This window comes from Corvus hawaiiensis, chromosome 7 (assembly GCF_020740725.1).
Source record: "Corvus hawaiiensis isolate bCorHaw1 chromosome 7, bCorHaw1.pri.cur, whole genome shotgun sequence".
NCBI lineage: Eukaryota > Metazoa > Chordata > Aves > Passeriformes > Corvidae > Corvus > Corvus hawaiiensis.
Genome location: NC_063219.1, coordinates 4,349,740 through 4,364,619, shown reverse-complemented (window position 1 = coordinate 4,364,619; position 14,880 = coordinate 4,349,740). Strand labels below are relative to the sequence as shown.

The 14,880-nt window shown below is 42.3% G+C and overlaps 1 protein-coding gene across 4 annotated transcripts in view; it reads right to left on the bottom strand.

The window, feature by feature from the left end:
- ERBB4 (erb-b2 receptor tyrosine kinase 4) overlaps positions 1–14,880 on the bottom strand; it is a 577,667-nt gene that overhangs the window by 23,019 nt on the left and 539,768 nt on the right. For all 4 annotated transcript variants that reach the window (XM_048309078.1, XM_048309080.1, XM_048309077.1 and 1 more), the window contains exons 21-25: positions 12,653–12,808; positions 9,922–9,997; positions 7,800–7,946; positions 6,473–6,570; positions 4,014–4,184 (exon numbers count right to left, since the gene is read on the bottom strand). In XM_048309078.1, the coding sequence (XP_048165035.1) occupies positions 4,014–4,184; positions 6,473–6,570; positions 7,800–7,946; positions 9,922–9,997; positions 12,653–12,808 (648 nt within the window). The remainder of the gene's footprint in view (positions 1–4,013; positions 4,185–6,472; positions 6,571–7,799; positions 7,947–9,921; positions 9,998–12,652; positions 12,809–14,880) is intronic.

Sequence of the window (14,880 nt, the reverse complement as noted above, 5' to 3'; positions counted from 1 at the left end):
GCTTGCTGTATTAGCATTATCTCTGCATGCACAGGACAGCACTCGTTACAAATACCTGAATGAATCATCTAATGGATGTGAATGCAGGACACTTGAGCACTAGCTGGGGTCCAGTGCTCATGGAAACACTGCTGAGGATTCAGCTTATCTCTCAGAAGCACAGAGCTTTGAAAACTCTATTTTTCCGGAGTATCTCTAGAGAGCGGAAAATAAAAGCTGGAAAAAGCTGAAGAGACAAAATTGCAACTGAAGAGTTTCGGATCCAATGGAAGAATTCAATTTATCTTAGGATGCTAATTTTTACTTAAAAGCTGCAGCAGTCTCAGAGTGAACTTCACAAGAGAGGCCACCGTTAAGGGTCAGAGCCTGTGCAGGGCTCTGCTCCCAGCAGCACAGGTAGGTCCCAAAGACATCCTAGCAGGAGTCAGTGTGGATGTGATGGAAATGCTGAACCTGTGTCTGAACCTTGCAGCTTCACAAATCTCTGTAAACCCTGGAGGAAGAAGGATGTGAGACTTCCTGGGGAGCTGGCAACTCCCCAGAAGCCTTCCCTCTCTCCAGTCTTCTACCCATGGGCTGCAGCACTGCGCTGTTAATGCACATCCACACAGCTCTTTTCCTCCCCCGGGTGGGAGTGTTTTGCACAAACCTCATCCAGTGGTGCCTCCCAGGCAAGAAGCTGCAAGGATTTAGACTTGAGACCACTGCAGAGAAACTTCAGGGCTCTCCTGAGCAAGCAAATACTCTTGTTCTTCCTTCATTCCTTGACTTCAAAGACTATGTGTGAGAAGGTTCATGATCTCCTTGCTTTCTTTCTGCCCACTTCTGTCCCCATGGAGCCATGCTGCTGGAACATTCACCCAACACTGTCAGCACAGAGAAGGAGCACAGTGCCCTGACTAACTCCTTGGCCACTAAAACTGCCACTGGAACAGCTAAGGTGGGAAATACAGTATCCTTCATGCTTCTTATCCCTGAAAATGACATGGAGATCATGTAGCTCATCTGTGTTGTTTTCCTTCACCAAATTGCCTCACAATCTCCCCATAAAAAGCAATTTGCCAGACATGGTGAACACAAACTACCTAAGTTGTGTCCATTCATTTGGCATCCACGGCTGCAGCAGCACCATAATGGGTCTGTGCAGTATCAATACACACTATGCTAAACAAGCATAAATCAGAGACTATCCAAAGGAAACACCCAAACAGAATTAGACAAGTGCAGACAGAGAGCTCTGACAGCATTTCAGTTCCCTGTGATTCCTGTAGCTGACATCCATCTGTACTGAACTATGCACAGCAGAGGCACTATTACCTTAAAGGAGTGACTGTGTTTTGTTTAAATCAATCAAACTAAAAGAATAGTTAACGTACCGAGAAACTGAGTGCTTCACAAAGGCAACAGAGATGTATGTGGCTTTCTGCACACATGTACTACCTCCAGAAAACACCTCTCTGCAAAGGAAACCAGGAATGCTACAGTGGTGCAGGGCTTCCAGCTTAGCCCTCTCTGACCTCTTGGTCTGATCTGGGTCAGGCAACTTGGCTCACAAACTGAAAACTTTTTGAAAAGGGTAATTCTAGGTTTGTACAATGCTAGACAAAAATTCCCAGCAACAGGAGTTACTGAAAGGAGGATACGGTTTTGCTACTGTCATTAAATTGAATTGCAAAGCAAACTTCCCACTGTCTTTGGTGGTACAAGATCACAGTTTCAAACCAAGATGGGAAATTGTGAGCTGAGGAATGGAGACATCACATCAGGAATGTGATGGAGTCCCTTTGTATCCCAAAAACAAGGCCCGTGGTCTCTTTCTGCAGCTCTGCTGGCTTCAAAGGGATCACATGTGTGCAAGCAGTTGCAATGGTGTGCTTTGAAGCTGGGAAAAGGCTTTGTGAAAGTTATTTTAATTTTTGTATAATAACAACAACACCAATAATAATAATAACTATGATAGTAACAACAATAACAATAATAATAACAACAACACTAATGATAATAATAAAAATAAGTGCCTGTGTTTTCATTTTATGAATACAGCAGTGACCATGTTGGTTGTCCAAATGACACGTTGTAAATAAATCTTTCAGAATATTAACTCTAGGATTTTTACTGGAATTCCCTCAGCTCTAGTGGGGTCCTCAGCTGGGCTGGTACCAAAGACAGATGGCAAAAGGAACTGTTGAAAAAGCAAGTACATTTTTCTACTAAGCCTTTCTCCTTTAAATGTGTCCCAGTGTTTCCAGCAAATATGGGAGTGAGATGAATATAACAAACCCAAAATGTCAGATTCTGCCTCCTCAGACCTGTGTAAATGGCAATACCCCACTGTGTCAAACTAAGTTCCACTGATTTACATCCCTGTGACAGTGAGTACCTTCCAAAGGTAATTGCTGTCTTTCCCTTCTCTCCTCAGAAGTTGGCAGGAAAGGAAACAGAACCTCTCCAGAGACAGCTAGTAGTAAACCTGACGTATTTCAGATCACCATCAATTAAGTCTTGTAGCCATAAAAAGAAAGTTTCTCACTTATTGCTCAATCATGCATCATCCCCACTTTACTGTCTTTCAGTGATGCAGGAGAAATGCTACATGAATCCAGACATCTTCCATTTCCTTGCATTTAAAACAGCAGCAGTTTCCTTCCAAACTGACTATTAAGATCAGATTTTGTCTTATTCCCAAAAGGCACTGATTTCCTCAGGAGAGGGTAAGGAGCTTCCTGCAGGGTATGGTCAGAGCATGGATACTGGCTCAGATTATACACTCTTGGCTCTTTCACTCACCTCTTCCCTGTCTCACATGGTGTAATCAGTTCACACCTGGGTATGAATTTGGAACTACCTCAGCTAAGGATAAATGTCCAAAAGGTGCCTAAACCATGAGGAATAAACACCAGCATTTCACAGGGTATACTTAGTATTTAAACTGCGGCTTTTGACCAAAAGGAGCCTGGAGAGAAAACAAGTCCCTAATTAAAACACACCTGATGCCCATGTCAATGCCCTCACATTAGTAATGCATTTCAACATCTCTTAGTTATGTGAGAAGGGGTGGCAACTGAACTGTTAAAAGGCTGGAGCCAAGCACAGGAACAGAGGCAGAGGTCAGACCTGTTGAAGGAGGGAAAACAGATTCCAGACATCTGACTTAGCTCCTCACCTGCAGCAGGGCACAGGCATGTAGAACAGGATTCAACATACCAGAGCTCACACAGCAGGTCTGAGACTGCTCTGCAGCTGTCAGGAGTTAGTGGATAGAGAATGACACCTCCAGAAAGTAACTTATCCTACTGGAAATGCCCGAGACAGGCAGCAATGTTCACCCATGCTACTCCAGTGACACCAAATGAAGTCTGGGGGAAAAGCTTAGATTGTATCCCTATCCCTTAGATGGTTGGAGTTCTGTGAGCTGAATTCCCCCCGAACACTCTCTGTGCCTCAGGTCCCCATATACAATGAAGAGCATTTCCTCCCCTGATGGGGAGGGTGCAAACATCAGCCTGCCAATACCTGCCACGTGCTCAGCACAAACACACGTTTGGGAAGGGCGGCCGTGAAAGCATCGCATGCAAACAGGAAAAGGGGCTGGGTTGGAAATCTGGCTCCAGACACAAAAGCAACATTATCTGTATATCCCAGCTGCCCTCAGTTACATCAGTGCCAACCCTGCCAAGACATCAGGATGGCAGGGATGGGAGCACGAGGGCTGTGTACTTCCTGGCCACATTACAGTGCAGAAGCAACACTGCTTGACTTCAGCAGCCTCAGCTGTGCTTTCAGGACAGGCAGCTCAAGCTGAGCTTTTGTTCACTCAAGGCTGGGCTATTAATTTAGAATTCAATGAGGCACAATGAACAGGCAGCCCAGTGACAACATTTTTATAGCCACTTTCTTTACCAATGGGAGCTTGTAATTCCCAAGGCAGTGCTGGCCTGTGTTTGATTGGTGTACTTAAATCTCCACCTGTGCTTTTATAATCACCAGTATTTTCTGTCAGAGCTTGCTCTTACCCTGTTGGAATCAATTCTTGTCCTGGAGGTGTAGATGGGAGGAGGAATGTTAAAGGCTTGAGGAACAAGATACTCTTCAGCATCCATCATATCTTCCAGGTCTTCCTCATCAAGAAGATTTTGGAAGAACTTGCTGTCATTTGGGCTTGGGAGCTTCATACGATCATCTCCCTAAACAGATTGTATTGAGAGAGGAAAAATATCAAAAAATTGATTAATTTCCCAAAGAGAGAATTTCAGCCTTCCTAATGCCCTGGCAGCCCAGGCTGCAGGGACCACACATGCTGCTTTGTTTGTTCAAAAGCACTGTATCCACATAATCCACATAATCCACATAATTTGTGGGTTTGTTTTGTTGTTGGGTTTTTTTTATTTTTTACTGGGAATATGATGACAAAAAGGGAGTAACTGCATGAATCAAGCAAAACGGGGGTTTTTTTTGGCATTTTCATGACTGAGCTTTTATTTTTTCTTCTCTCTTTTTCCCATACAAGATCAGTTTCTGACCCAAGTTCTGACATATTTTGTGAAATATCTCAACTATTTAGGCTCAAATAGGAGGGGTGGGGAATAACAAGGAAACTGTTGTGTCTTGATGTTTGCTTTACTTTAATTTGTTCTTTAAGGGACTTAGAGGGTAAATTTCTCTCCCATCTATTCTGCGGAATGTATGAGAGCTGAGAACAACGAAAGTCAAACCAGGGAAACAACAGGACCTTGAAATAACACCTATGAGCTGGAGAGGCAAATCTGGGCTGCACTTTGTTGGTGCCACAAAACATTGCAAAAGGCAATCCCATGCCACAAAAACCTATCAGCCCATAGAAACAATGCTAAACTCCACTGGATGGCTGGAGAGTGGCCTCCCACTCCTCAGGAATTACTATGCCACATGTAGAATCCAGGAGGGAATGATGGCTGTGCTGTGGGGTGCATACAGACCCATTTAAAAGCTCAACAGCAAGTTTGTCATTGTTGATTGCACCTGGGAGGGATGGGGAGTGGTGATGGCAGAGGTACCAGTGCAATGCAGTGACCCTGGTTTCTCCTCCAGGAGCTCGTATTGTCTGCAAGGAGTGCTGGAGAGAAGCCTCACAGGATGAAACACAGGCCAGACCATGCAACAGGGGAGGGAAGGGCAGGGGGAGAAATGGAGGAAAGAGGTATTTGGAATAAGGAAGTATGTCCTATCTAACAAAGTCATTTAATCAGACTGAGTTTTCCCGAATTAGCTGAACTTATAATTTAGTTCACACAGTGGGGAATACTGCAAGAGGAATTCCACATTCAGGACCAAAAATCCTCTTGACTAGTATTTCACTTTCCAACCACATCTTCCTTGTGCTGAAGCGGAAGGAGAGCAGGATGATTCACAGTGTGCAGCAACACACCACAAGTCACCTGGCAGCTCTACCCAGTGAAATCAAACACCTCCCTGTGGGACTGGCACTAGACCACTCAGGAGACATGAAGTGGCACTGGCTGGAGGCTCTTCCACTAGGAATTCTTATGTCAATGTGAAGCTGAGGATCAGCACCTTTGCCCTGTGTTTCATGATGTGGAGCAGATACAGCATGAGACAGAGCATGAGAATCATTACCTGGAACAAACTGTTCCCATGCTCTGGTCTCTGGTGTTTCACCATCACCTCACTTTGAAGTTTTCATTTTCCTTTGAACAGCTCACACACTGGGCCCTTACCTAAGAACCCTATGCTTTCTGTGGCTTGAGTCTGAGCTGTAATAAACACATGCACAAGTCTAGGCTGCCACAAAATTAGGGAAGGACACATGCCTGTACTCAGGCACACACAGCTCCAGCTACCTGTACTCACCAGGTATCGCCCTGCTGCCACAGGGCAGTTTCATGGGATGAACTCATGAAGGATGAATCCTTCACAACCCTGTCACAGGGATGTGAAGCCTCCAGAGCCCCAGAGCTTAAGGAGAACAGAGAGGGAAGCTCCTCCCTAGCATTAGAGGTACCAGTATGACACAACTTCCTGTTTTCTAAGAAACTTTCATGTTTAGGCAGTGAAAAGAAACTTGCTTGTGATCTCAGCAATGCAGGGAAAAGACTCAGCCTAATCAATTTTAAAACCAAGGAAGTCCTTGGTCTAAATATAGATCCACTGTCTGCCTATGGACAAAACTTGTCCCCAGTTTCATAAGGAAATGCAAAGCACTGAGCAGCTTGCAAAGCCAGAGATTGTGTATGTGCTCATAAACATGAGCTTAGGAAATTAATTTCAGATTGTTGTATTATTAATATCATTATTTTTGAGATACTGACACTGCCCATTCTACTTCATGCTTGTATAACACTGTAGTCACTGTTTGCTTTAGGCTCTTTTGCTTTAGGCATCTTGAACTTCAAAAGATTCAAAGGCAATGCCCCTAACAGTTGGGTGTTGCAGACAATTGTTTTTCCCACCCCTGTGATGCTGCAGGGTTGCTTACCTGAATTACCAGGTATCTCTGAGGGTCTCGAGCCATTCTAGAGAATTCAGCAGCCAGCTCCTTGAATTTTGGCCGACTGTCAGCATCAATCATCCAGCCTGGATGAAAGACAAGAAAGAAAATGGTTAAATGTCAAGGGAGGAAATCTTTCCTTTTTTAAATGTACAAGTTTCAAGTCCTTGATAACTCTGGCCCAAAGAAAAGTTGCAATAAAAACCCAGAATAATGGAAAGTTAGAATTCTATGATGCATAAAATGGAAAACACCTGGTTTTGGCCAGACTAGATTGTTCCTTACTGCATGGAATTTTTCTTAATTTGCTGGGCTCCTCTCCATCCCAGAGACAGCAACACTATCTTGCAATTTCCTCATCTTGCACATTTAGGTATCAGCACTGACTGTCTTTTATTAAGGATGTGTCCTACCAGATGGGACATTTTTGTACTCAACAAAGCCCTTGCATGATTTAATTTCCACACCTCCATGCACAGTACAACTGTTTTCAGAAGATACTTAATTTACTTCTTCTAGTTTTCCTTTTTTTTTTTCAGGGCTTTTGTGTACAAAGCAAAAGGGAAAGGAGTATATATGATGGATGAGATGTCTGTATGTTAATCTCACTTAAATTAAGCCAGAAATATCAGAGAGATATTTCTAATTCTTTTTAAATTAGAAGCATAACCTTGGAGGATACTGTCATTAGTGGGAGTATCTTGGAGATAAAAAAGTTGGAAGAAATCATGTGCAGACTGTTTCCCTTTTTTTACTAAAGTAAAAATAATCATAAATTTTTGTACTGGACTGAGAATGATAAAAAATAATCCTCTCTGTAGCATTTCTTCTATTAATTTTACTTTTTATTATTACTATTGCAATCATCATTCTTGCTACTGACAATAAAACATTAGTGATTTCTTTCCTCAATATTTGGAAATGGGATTTCTCCTCACAACCTTCCCTGGCTGGGTATCCATGTGCCATAATTATGTTTAGTATTATCTTTTTTACATCAGAATCAATTGTCATGGAAATGACAAGGGTTTACAATAACAACCATACAATTTTGACTTCACAGCAAGTATATGAGATAACATCTGACAGTAATAAGAAGCTGAGCTAACTCGGCCCTTCATGGCTAACAATTGTAAAATTGCCAAAGATGTGCAGGGAGTATTTAAATGGAATTTACAGTATCATGGGAAGCTTTTGTTTTGCAGCAGCAGCTTGCCCTGTTTCCCAGCTCTGTCAGAGACTGCCTATGCAAATATTCTAAACCAGTGTCCCTCTTGCAGTGAGTGCAGGGGTATCAAAAGTGACAATTCCTTACACTTCACCATCACCATATAAACATCAATAGTGCAGATTGGGGGCTGGGGCAGCCGCTCTCCCTTCTCCAAGAGGTCGGGGATCTCTCGAGTTGGGATTCCATCATATGGCTTCCCACCAAAGGTCATCAGCTCCCAGATGGTGACTCCTAGGCAGAAGAAAGAGTGTTAGTGTCTGAGGTCACACTACTCAGATTCCCCCCCAGTCTCTCACAGCAGAGTATCCTGGCCCAGTTCTGGACTGCAATCTCTTCTTCTTCACGAGTGCCTGGAAAAACACTGAAGTTTGGACTGGGGGGACAGGAGGAGTTGAGCAAGTGGCTACACAGTGCTTAGCTGCTGTCTTGGCTTAAACCATGACAGTCTGCCACTTGAAAACTCTGGAAAATGGTGAAACAGCACTTTGTGGTAATCTTCAAAAGCAACTTCCCTCATTTTTATTGGTGTAAGAAATGGCGTGATAGACCTGAGGCACACAAGAAAGGTCTGAGACAAATGAAGGGTGGTAAAGTAAATGGGTGCAATAACAAAAGAATGCACCATGCTCTTTTATCAAAAAGGGAAATGAATGGCTGATGTACTCTATTATTTTAAGGGGGGAAAGCGCAGATGTTCCCGAGCTTAGAGCATCAATTTCCCACAAAGGTACAGCACTGAGTAACATTAGGTCGTTGGCTTTGCCTTGTAAGTCATTCACAGCCACTGCTATTATTTTTTCCCTTAAATCACCTTATGGATTTGAGTTTATGATAGTGCTGTGCTACAAACCCAATATTCTCTTTTTGAAAAGCCATAGGATTTGTTTTGGCTTCGAAGCTGGAAATAAAGATCATATATCATAAGTAAAAGAATTTGTGCCCAAAGAGAATCTTAAATATTGAAAATGCTGCTCTCACACCATCTTCTTTAACTTTTATTTGTATTGCAAAGGTCATTTTAAGCATGCCTCCAGATCAGTACCATATTTTGACAAATGTCATGCTAATGTGAAAAATGATGGGCAAAATTACCACATGAGTAAACCACATTTATTTCACCCTCATTCGTCTCCTTGTTGACATTAAATAAATATAACTTGTCAATTATTTATGGACTTTTCCTTTCTGCTTATAGATGTTCTGGGCTTCCTGCATTTAAAATGAATTTCATAAATGAAGGTATATTTTCTCCTGAGTGATCCAGGAAATACAGGATTTGAAGAGAAAGAGCAGCTTTACAAGATCAGTTGAACTCTCCAAAGCTTTTCTCAGCTGACTAGAAGAGGGCAGCCACCCAGCCACAGCAAACAGTGTCTTTTGCTGCTACCCACAGGTAAAAGTGAGTAATGAATAGAGCTGTACACCCTTTTGGTTCAAATGCACAATAGGAAATGCAAATAGGACTCCATAGCCCCAGATACTGCTGAAAAATTCTATTTACAAAGGTATACGTCATTTTATTAGTAATAGCTACACCAGATAAACAGGCAAAGACCTCAGCAGATGTGGCAAACAGCTTGTCTGAATAACCATTAGCAACACTGAACGAACACCTCATTTCTCAAATACGACTTTTTCTCTGTGTGTGTAGCTCACCAATTCCCAAGCTATCTGTGAAATTAAATAGATGCTTGTTCTAGTTAGTTTGGAGAACTCGTCTCTTCCTTTTCCTTCTCTTGCCATATTTGCTTTGTATTATGACAAATTCCCTTTTATCTGACTCTAGGTAGAGAAAGTCCCATAAGCCTGAAAATGTTTTTTGACATTCATGGCTTTTAGAGTTGAGCTTTTCAAAGACTGCTGAAAATTGTGACCTGCAGCTGTATTTTTATGAATCTGTGCCTGAGCTGAAAGAGGTCTTCTTCTGTCATAATAATCAGCCAAACTGCTACCAGACCAGACCTTGCAGCACTCACCCCAGAGGGGAACATCATGATAATATATTTCAGTGAGCAGGGAAGTAACACAGGAGACAGTAAAAACTGCTGCTCAGAGTTACACATTTAAAGGAAAAAAAAAAACCTGAAGAGCAAACGCTTCTGGAATTAACTCCTTTGGGAAAAGAGGGTATCTTTAACATACTAACACAACTTAGTTCAATGCTTTAAAAGACACAACTTTTTAAACTAATCACATGAAGATTTACCATAGCTCCACACATCACTCTGATGGGTAAATTTCCTGTAGTGTATGCACTCCAGAGCCATCCACTTAATTGGCATCTAGGGAAGGACAAGAGAAACGTAACCTTAGAAATACATTATTAAAACAATACGAACAGATCCTGTATGAAGACACCAGCTTTCTCCCTGTCTCCTTCAATGGCAAGCTTGGAAAAAAGCAGCACTATCCCACAGAGGAAATGGCTATTCCTGCCCTCTAGAATGGGGCTGTGCCTCATAAAACTTGGAGGTGAGAAAGATGAACCAGTTACCCGGAGAACTTCTGATATTTATTGATTCAGAAGTAGTAGAACAACTCGTGTTTTCATCAAAGCTGTGTGAAGAGGAACCAACGCAAAAATTGCATATAATTCCTCTAAATCTCAAGTGCAGCAGAGAAAGTGGAATGAAGAAGCTCTTTCTCCTTAACAGTTTGCAATCTCTGCAATCTGAGATAGCAACATTGCTATCTCAACTGTTCTCTAAATGAGGCCAGGTTACAATGCAGTGACCATAACACTTCACTGTCCCCATCATCATCATCGTCATCAGGGTAAACAGGCAATGAGGAGAATTTGCAGTGCTTTATTGTTAACTCCTAATATTTGTCAGGAACTTAGCCATCCCACTTCTCTGTATCAGCACTGCAGTGAGAAAAGTTGCTCCCCAAACTAAGCCAGCAGCCCCATGTTCCCATGTCAGTGAATCACCCTCGGGGTGAGCTTATCTCTTCCGACAGACAAGGGTGTGCAGGCAAACCAAACCTCATTCCTGCACTAGGGCCCACCCTCTTGAGTTAGTGTTAAAATGGGATTCATGGTGTTTCCCATTCCTGAGCTGCACCCGTCAGGCACAGCCTTGCAGTCTGTGAATTTCTGATGGACAAACACTTAGAAGACTTTTACCTGGCAGGGACTTGTATGGGTTGCCTCTAATTTGGAACTATGGAAGAGGTACTGGAATAAACCAAAAGGATGCGTAACTGCAGGTAAAATCTGAACAGATGGTGGGTGTAAAAGCAGAGGATGTGTCTTCATTTAAACCCTTATGAAACTGCCTTCCATGAAGTTCACTAATGAACATAACCTACAGAGTTATGGCAAAAATAGCCCCTTGTAATAAAGGTTGTTTTAACTTTTGCAAAGACAGTTCATCCTCCCCCACTAAACTCTGCAGAAGTGCATTGCTTTCATTCCCATTGTATATGGCTAGGTCGCTCCAGACATGAAGAGTTGCTGAAGGAGCAAAGCTGCCTTGTTCATGATGGGACAACTCAGGCTGGAAGTGATTCAGGAGGCCTCTAGTCCCACCTCAGGTTCACAGCAGGTTCAGCTACTTAGGAGATCAGGCCAAGTTACTCAGGGATTTGTCCCATCTGGACTTTAAAACCTTCAAGGATGGAAACTGCACCACCTCTGTTTACAACCACTTGATAGTCCAGTCTGGACCTCCCTTAGCATGCTCTCAATACAACTTGACGCTGCCAGTGCCTTTTGGAGTTCACAGGATGCTTCTCTGGACCTGGGAAGTGATACATCTGATGTAAATCCTGCTCCAGAGCTCTCAGCAGGGTAACAAGTCCAAGACACAACTGCCAGGGAACAGCTTGTTTGCAAGGATCAACTCATTTTCTGTCATTCACTCTCTGATGGAGGGAAGAGGCTGAGGGGTTACCGAGAAGAGAATTACAGAAATTAAGGAATCGGGGAAAGCTGCCAAAATCCCACCTTCCCTGACAGGAGGTCTCTTTCCATGGGGAAATGAGGAAGCACTGGTGGCTCCTCTCATGCTCTTCACTTCCTTGACTGACCTGTCCAGGTGATCCAAGGGCAGCAGCCACACAAACAAGGCAGCAGCTCATCCCAGAGAACAGCACACACTGGCAACAGCTGTTTGTCCCAGACAAGGGCATGAGTGAGAACAAAAAACCACAGACAGCAAGGAGACAGAAAGCAAACAGAACATCCAGGAAAAGGAATGACAGGCGAAGCAGAATCCCTTGGGATTCAGTGACAGATTGAAATGGGGAATTTCAAGATATTTAGGGAGCAGCCAGAAGCACCACGTACTTACTGCCTTCTGAATTTTATCATGCATTAATCTGAAATTAGCAGAAATGAGGTAAGGCACTACATGGCCATTGTGTGGTTTGCTGGAAAGTAATAGGGGAAAATGTCTGGTTTCAAAGTTATCCTCAAGCTGGCTTTTAGTGGCCTGGCATTCAGCATGGTATTGGAGAGGTAGATGCAAGACGTAACATACACAGTGTGATAGAAGAGCTAAATTCTCATGTTCTGTGGCCTTCCCTTTTGTTTTCACAAAAATTATTTGCCTGGGAAAATGGGACTGCACGTTATTGAGGTGTATATTGGCCAGAGAAAGAAGCTGGGCAGGAATGCCCCAGAATATCCATCACTCATCGAACAGAAGTATTCAAAACAAGACACAAACTGGAGCACGTGAACAAAACCTAATTCTGAGTGTGAAAACTGCCCATGCAATTATATTTCAGTGCCTGGATAAGCTCACTGTGCAAAAAATGAGCAGCTTTTATGTGTGCTTTCACAACACAGTTTTTCTGCAAGGGCTTTGCTCCGTCACTGACAGACTCTCTTGCACAGGTAACAGTCCCACAGGGACACACTGACCTAAGGAGTAACTTCAGGAGGCTTGTCACAGTATGGTAGTTTACTTCCAGACATGTTCAGTACTCACCTTCCCCCCATCAGCATTATACTCCTTTTCATCCCCTTCCAAAAGTCTGGCCAAGCCAAAGTCAGTGATTTTCACATGGTTTGGCGATTTCACCAGGACATTACGGGCTGCCAAGTCCCGGTGGACGAGTCTCCTCTCTTCCAGGTACATCATTCCCTGAAGGAATAAGAACAGTACAATAATCCTAATAAGTCTTACATGTTTTTTGAGAAGTAACTTCCACTGGTGACATATAAAATGTCTGGTTCAATGATGAGTATTTATAATGAGAAAATGGCCTAGAGGGCAGAAGTTAAACATTGCTCTTGCTCTGAGCAGGAGGCAGTATTAGATGACCTTGAGTTACTCCAGTATGAATGATTCTATAGGATTCAATTACCAAAAGGAAAAAACCCAACAAAATAACACATAGATAACTCTTTTGCTTCAGCAGGCTTAAAATCTGGAAATGTGAGACAAAGAAAAGAAATATTATGGCCCTTGTTCTTCAGACAGGAAATCTGATGACCATAAAAAAATAATCAATTTAGCCAAAGCCCCCCAGAAATCAGACCACACTGGGAAACAATCCCAGCTCTGTTACATTCTAGACAAGTATCTTCAATTCAAGATGAAGATTCTTGTCCATCTTCAAATGGTTTTTAAGTTGGTCACAAATTTTCACTACCCTCAGTGAATTAGAAGGAAAACAATTCTTTATTCCAAGTGCTGCAACTCCCTTACTGTTTCACTCCCTTAAAATATTGCCTGTGGTATTATAATAAGACATTAGATCAATGGCCCTTTTTTTATGAGCATATATATTCTGTTAGAAGTACTTTTGTTAACAAGTCCATCCAGCTGCCTTTAAAGATAAGGTAACATATACTCAAGCTGCCTGGCCTTAACCTTATTCTTATTCTGATGGGAGACTAACCATCTACCATCAGTATGGAAATTTGCACAATGCTTTGTGACACTGAGACCAACACCAAAGCTTGGTCTTATTAATTATATGACACACAAAGGATAGCTGGGCAGGGTTACAAGCCTATAATTTCATTAAAAGGCATTTATGACATTAACCACCATTATTAGAACCTACAGATGAAATCACACACTTGATAATTGCCTTTAAGGTATCTCAGTATATTAGCTCTGTATAATATATATGATAATTTTTAAAAAGTCATTGCTGAATACCAAAGAGATCATATTATCCCACAATACAGATGATAATTCAGAGAGTCACATGTAGTGATTAAAATAACCAGATTACTCAGTGCCATGGGCCAGATTTTATTATCCCTTCACAGCCTAAGGAGCTCGTAGGTACCTGTCCCCATACCAGCTGCCACTCATGGTGTCTGGACCCAGCCCGGGCACAGGTTTCCCAGAGAAGCTGTGGCTGTCCCATTCCTTAAAGTGTCCAAGGTCAGGCTGGACGGGGCTTGGAGCAACCTGGTCTGGTGGAAGGTGTCCCTGCAAATGGTGGGGTCTGGAACTGGATGGGCTTTAAGGTCCCTTCCACCTCTAGGATTCTGTGAAAGTGGATGTCTATGCAAAAAGCATCAAATGGAGCCCTAAGCTGGTTTTAGGTGAAAAATTTCAGTGCAAACACCAGTAAAAGCTTTGAAAATATGTGGGAGAACGTTTGGCATAAACACTATTTCATGCAGTCAACATGAAGGGGGTTTGAAAGAGGACACGGATGCTTTGGCACAAAGCAACTGAAGTTATTCTTTAGAAGCACTGCTAGTTGAAACAAACACCCTCCTGCCAATTGCAAATCAATATATTCAGCTTTTGACCATCAGAATTATGTTTTTGACCAAAAGAATTATGGGTTTTTTTGACAGCAATGGTTTTTGACATCAAATTAAAACCCCTAGAAAAAAAGACAAATAAATTTCATGGGCTAAGCGATTGTGAATCACACAAGAATCACACTGTGATACCAGCTGATGAGAGAATTCTGCTGGCACCAGAATATATCAGGTCCAAATAAAATTATAATTTTTAATAGATTAACTTGTAGCTATCAGCACTGAAACAATATGAAAATATTGCAGATTTCTTTTGGCCAAAATGAAAATACAGAATTTGTCTTGTCAAAATCAAAACAGATGACCTGTACCAAGGCTTTAGCCTCCTGATTCTAGTTAATGATGGCAGGAATGGATAGTAAGGTGTGCAAAACCATCCTTCATTGAAAGAGTTACACAACCAAATTTTTATCCATGCCTCTT